General features: G+C 44.4%; 1 protein-coding gene across 6 annotated transcripts in view; it reads left to right on the forward strand.

Moving 5' to 3' along the window:
- The window catches only part of EIF4ENIF1 (eukaryotic translation initiation factor 4E nuclear import factor 1), a 41,419-nt gene extending 37,254 nt beyond the window's left edge, over positions 1-4,165 (forward strand). For all 6 annotated transcript variants that reach the window (XM_036874838.1, XM_036874840.1, XM_036874837.1 and 3 more), the window contains exons 16-19: positions 783-915; positions 2,045-2,389; positions 2,646-2,810; positions 3,398-4,165. In XM_036874838.1, coding sequence (XP_036730733.1) covers positions 783-915; positions 2,045-2,389; positions 2,646-2,810; positions 3,398-3,639 — 885 coding nt within the window. In that variant the 3' untranslated portion in view covers positions 3,640-4,165. The remainder of the gene's footprint in view (positions 1-782; positions 916-2,044; positions 2,390-2,645; positions 2,811-3,397) is intronic.
- The last annotated feature ends 1,835 nt before the right edge of the window (positions 4,166-6,000 follow it).

The raw sequence follows: 6,000 nt of genomic DNA on the forward strand, positions 1-6,000 counted from the left end.
AGCATTATTTACCTTTTTTAGGTTTCATCCCCCCACAGACCTTAATCACCTAGTCAAAGCTGATAAGGGAAAAAGACTATTGCTCTGTACTTCAGGACCTCAAGTGGGTCTTTGCACCAAGCACCCTGAAGGCAGGATCTAAGAGCTTTTCTGTTCATAATTCATGCCCTGTCTCCTATCATCGAGGATTTGGGGTTGTTTAATGAGAAAAGTTGCATGCATAGTAAAATAATCAATGTAAAAGTAGGCAATAAAGAGGTGGGAACAAATGACCCCAAATAGTGAGTACTGGTGGCTGAGGAGACCTTTAAGAAGATAATTGTGGATTTTCTGGTAGCCAGGTTATGATGGGAAACATTAGGAGTATAGAGAAATTTAGGTTCTGTGGTTGTCGCTGAAATGTCCTTTCCTAGCTGGGAGGGCTGCTGTTTCAGGGTATACTTCTGGCCATGTTCTTTCCCCCTTCCCAGCCTAATCCTGAAGCAGAGGCTGCATAGGCAGATCCCCATCACCACAGACAGGTAGGTTGAAGCTCCTGTGCTTCAACTACCTTTATGCTAGAGCTAAATCTAGGTTTTGATGAAATTGTGAGCATGGGATGGTGCACTTGGGCCACTGCCTATTTGGCCCATCCTGTTGCTTTTCTTCCAGCAGCTAGAGACCAGAACGTTGGAGTTGGCCTCTGCCACATGTAGCCAGAAGGGGACTCTTCAGCTTCAGTAGTTGGCCAGTTGATTAGGAAAGGCATTTAAAGAATGTGTTAATACTGTTTTTCTCTGCAGCTTTCTCCTTCCTTCACTCCTACCTCAGTGATTCGTAAGATGTACGAGAGCAAAGAGAAAAGCAAGGAGGAGCCAGCATCTGGAAAAGCAGCTCTTGGTGACAGTAAAGAGGACACTCAGAAGCCCAGCGAAGGTACTGCAGAGCTGTTGAGGATGTACTGCCCAATAAAGTATGTGACAGAGCATCAGCCTGCAAAGCCCTGGGCAAGACTAACAGTGAGAAGGGTTGGACCAGCTCACAGTTACTTCAGCCACTTGAAATTCTGACCCATCTAACAGTGGCAGGCATGAGTGCTGGTATTAGGAAGAACAAGCATTAGTTTAGGATCCTTATTTTGGCTTGAATTATTAGTACATTTATTTGGCAAATTAATAGAAGTTCAACCAGGTTTATTTCTGAAAGGTTCTCTCCAGTCTGTGGAGACTAATCATCCAATAAAATCTGTGCGATGGGTGAAGCATATAGGAGGTGTGTGAGAGCCTTTTATAAATATGTAGAAAATGTAAGAGGTTTTTAGGGGTTGCACAGTTGGGATTTTAAGGACATAGTGAAACATTCTAATGAGTGAGGTTTACATAGGTCTAGAGTATTGGTCTGAGAGCTTTTTGCCTGTGAGAAAGCTTCTGAGAAAAAAAAAAAGGAAATCCTGTTGGTCCTACTAAAAGGCAGTTCAGATTCCTTCACCAGACTATAATTACTCTTTAAGCTTTCTGTTGTGATGGATTTGCATAATTTTACTCACTTGATTTTCCCCTTAGACTAGAAAGCGTGTTAATCCCAAGCAGCTGACTAGGACAGGACTAGCTCCCACACAGATGCAGACCACAGGCATATGGGCAGACCAGGGTGCCCAACTGAGTTAGACCACCAGACCTGATATGCCAGGCTTGCTTGCCCATAGCTATTCCTGGATTGGGAAGATTATAAGAACAAAGATGTGGGCTTCTTAAAAGTTATCTCATTTACAACTTCAGAGTCTTTGGTTTTTTAGTGTAGCAAAAATAAACTCTTGCAGCAAGGTGTTGGAAGACTCGAAAACTTGGGGTCTACTCCCAGGTCTGTCCTTAACTACCCATGACCTTGACTAGGCCTGTTCATAAGGCCAAACGATGGTCCCTACAATGCAATCCTCTAAATCTGTTGAGGGGATCAAATAAGGATTGTGAGCTTTCTAAGAAATGAGTTACTGGATCATTGGGAGGACAATGTGTTTGAGAAAAGTTTGCCAATACCAAAATATTCTCTTTCTGGATCCTTACAGAGACCCTCCTGTCATCCAGCTCTGTGCCCACTGCTGATCGAGACTCTTCTCCCACTACAAATCCCAAACTATCAACCCTACAGCGGTTTTCATGTTCCACCCCACTATCCCAGACCAATCGTTACACCAAAGAACAAGATTATCGACCTAAAGCAACTGGGAGAAAAACACCCACCTTGGCATCTCCAGTTCCAGGAACACCTTTTCTCCGCCCTGTCCACCAAGTCCCCCTTGTCCCCCATGTCCCCATCGTTCGGCCTGCTCACCAGCTTCACCCAGGGTTGGTCCAAAGGATGCTGGCCCAGGGAGTACATCCACAGCATCTTCCAAGTTTGCTCCAAGCTGGTGAGTTTCTGACCTGGCATGATGACAGTTGCTAGAACTGATGAAGGTTTTCATCCCTAAAAAGATGTTACTAGGTTTTTTCCATTTTAACCAGTGGGTCCAATCTGATCTATCCCTTAGTCGATTAAAAGATCAGGAACCTAGCATTGAGCATTCTTCATTCTTAATAAACTTTCTGATTAGCAAAACTGTATAGTCAGGCTTGAAAATTTCCAGGTAGATTATTTCTCACCAGTTTCTTCTTTCTGCCCAATAGGTGTGCTTCCTCCTGGGATGGACCTGACTCATTTACAGGGACTATCTGGCCCAATCCTGGGTCAACCCTTTTACCCTTTACCTGCCACTAGTCACCCTCTCCTAAACCCTCGTCCTGGGACACCTCTGCATCTGGCAATGATGCAACAGCAGCTACAGCGCTCAGGTAGGTTCAGAAATGGGCTAGGTGAGCTGAGGATGGGCTCAGGCTTAAAGTTTTTGAACCAGTTTCCAGTGAAGGGGATAAAATGACACTGACCATTCACCCTAGCAAGACTGGGATAAGGGTGTAATCAGAGAATAGGATGAAGTAAACCAACCTCTGTGGGATTTGGAATTCCTGTGAAGCCAGTGGGAGAGCCAGGTGTGCTCTGGCTTTTTTTTTTTCTTTTGTCCCTTTGCCTCTTAGGGGAGAGGAGGCTGAGAATCCTTCCGACAGATTCAGCATAGGGACTGCCGAGAGTAGATGCTCTCTCACCAGCTTATGTCATTGTTTCTGCTTGTCTTGGGAAGTAGTAGGCATGTCATCTAGGATGGGCTCTCAATATGGATTGCTTCTGAATAGCTCAGCTTTCCAAGGTACTGTCTTCTGGCATTTTGCAAAGGAATTTCCTAAAGAAGCCTAGAATCAATCACATGGTAAAGAATTCTGTTTGGAGTTTCATGGATAGGATTTGAGTGAAGCAGGGCCTGCTGGAGAACTACCTCCCCTCCTTGTGCTCTGAGTGATAACCTTCTTTCTTATCGCCACAGTTCTTCATCCTCCAGGGTCTGGTTCCCAGGCAGCTGCTGTCAGCGTTCAGACGACACCTCAGAATGTGCCCAGCCGGTCAGGCCTGCCTCATATGCACTCCCAGCTAGAGCACCGCCCCAGCCAGAGGAGCAGCTCCCCCGTGGGCCTTGCCAAATGGTTTGGCTCAGATGTGCTACAGCAGCCCCTGCCCTCCATGCCTGCCAAAGTCATCAGTGTAGATGAACTGGAGTACCGACAGTGAGCAGGGCAGCAGGCTTGTCTAAGCCTGGACCTTTTGGTGGCACCCTGGTCAGGACTCTGCTTCCTCATCTCATGTTGGTTTATGGGCTTTTACTTTGTAGCACTCTGTGCAAAGCTGTTTAAGGGCACCCAGGCACCTGGTGTTGTCTGCATTATGATGGAAGGAACTTATTAACCAATCGAGTGGAGCCTACATGGTCTGAATACAGGATGCAGTGTTGTCAGTCCTGAATACAGGAAACAGTCTTTTTTTGTAAGATATGTGAATGAAGTGTTGGTGTCTTCACCAAAAGGTGGCACCTTAAGGGTTCTGAGGAAATAAATGTATAGACCCTTATGTACAGACCTGTGTATAAACAACTTTTGTACATACATATAGGATAGCTTTTTTGAACTTATACAGCTGTACATAAAAGTAGCTGATATTAGTTAAGCCTGTGTCAACAGTATGGATTTTTTTTCACTTGTACATTTGGGACTTTTTCTTTTGGTTGATTAAAGTTGCATATGCTAAGTGTGTGAATGAAGTGAATGGCATTGTTGTGTTTATTTCTTCCTGAATCCCTTCCTCTTCACTAGGTTCTTTGAGGGAAATTATCTTAAAAGTTTTTTCTTTAAAACTCATGGAATTGAACTCTCATTTGGGAGAAGGAAGCTATGGCCCTCTTTCTTGAGCCTTAAAGACCCCAATGGGCCAGTTTAGGCTGGGCTGACCTTACAGGTAGCATTGATTGTGGCTAATAATACCAGATGATGGTGTGCAATTTCTAAAATTAAACCCACCTAGTGAAACAATTTGTTTACTGGGGTAAAAGTCAACAGTTCGTTGCCTTCCTGTTCTCCAGGTCAAAGTCCCCTATAGGGAAAAATGGGGCCTTAGAGTTCTGATTCAATCCATAATTTTTTTCCATATAAAACTTCCCTCAAGACTCTGGTGCCTGTGTTAACTGATTTCTTGTGTGCTTTACCTCATTCCTCAGCTCACAATTATTTTAATTATTCATCTTAACTACATGCACAACATTGGAGAAAAGGATTCTACTATAATACTCTAACTATGGCCTCAAGTCCCCTTTCCTCGCTGAAGGTTTTTTAGTCCCACCAATCTGAGGTGACAAATCTTCTTGAGCTCTTCAAGTTAACTCACCCAGTATCTCGATACTTGTCTATTTAGGGCCATCAAAGCTACTTTGACTTCATACTAGAGGGTCAAATAATGAGGCCATTCTCTGATTCACAGGTGAAATGAACAAGATGGGTGGATTTTGAGTACAAGGGTGAAAAACAGCCTGAGTGTTAAGGGTGCAGCCTATAAACCTGGAGCTGCCCACCCTGCCCTATTCTTCCAGGAACACAAGAAAGCAGGTTGCTTTTCAACCAAACCTGGCTTTGTGAACTGAGCATGAGGTCTGTCTCTTCCTAGTACTTCAGCTTCATTAGCCCTCCCTCCCTGCAGTAGGATTTGCTGAGTGATTCTTCAACTTCAGAAATAAGCCCTGTTTAGAATTCTCACAAATGCTTTGTTTCTATAAACAAAAGCTGGAAAACAATCTCAAGTAACAGTGGCAGAACACAACACCTGAATCTAATTCCATCTTTCCTGTGTGTCCTTTCACCTTCCCTTTCATGTTGAACCAATAGTTAATAGGTGTAGAGTGGGGAGGATTGGCTTGAAGCTGCCAGTGAGGGCCTCCTTTTCAGACTAGAAGCTGGTATGACAGAAATGAACAAATGCAGGCACCAAGCAGTGGGCAAAGTCATTAGCCAATAACTGGTGAGATGGAGCCAGAAGGAAATAAAGGAGTGTTGCTAAGAATAGCACAGCAGAAGCTAAACGGCACAGATCTTAAAACTTTTGGTGAATGGAAAGGTACGCGGCAACGAAGTTAATGCAGTCTTCAGGAGCTAAAGCCAGATATATAGAGTAAGGGCAGGAGGACTTGATGACATGATGTCTCAGCTAACAAGGTATCTTACATGGAGCAACTGTGGGAAGTCTTAGCAGGCATGAAATGAGTTTAGAAGCAATCAAGACTGGAAGGATGTGCAAGGCCTCCTCAAAGTAAAACGGCAGAGGGCCACAGAGAACCTCGTGGAAGTTAAGGAGGGGGGTCAGGTAGGAAAGAATAGTGCCCCCGCCCCCAAGGAAGCAGTTGAGCAGCCAGTACTTGGGAAGTTAGTAGTAATCAATGAGAAGTAGGGGGAAAAAAATGGGAAAGTACAGCCAGGCCTTCTTCTAGGAGACAGCTGTTAAGTATCTTATAAGCCAGGCTCTTAAGATGGAAGGGAGGTCAGGTCCACTGGCCTGAATGAAAGAGACAAACTCCAGGAATGAAGATAACTTATTGGAGTAAACTGATTC

Source organism: Balaenoptera musculus, chromosome 14, assembly GCF_009873245.2.
Source record: "Balaenoptera musculus isolate JJ_BM4_2016_0621 chromosome 14, mBalMus1.pri.v3, whole genome shotgun sequence".
In the NCBI taxonomy this organism is placed as follows: Eukaryota; Metazoa; Chordata; class Mammalia; order Artiodactyla; family Balaenopteridae; genus Balaenoptera; species Balaenoptera musculus.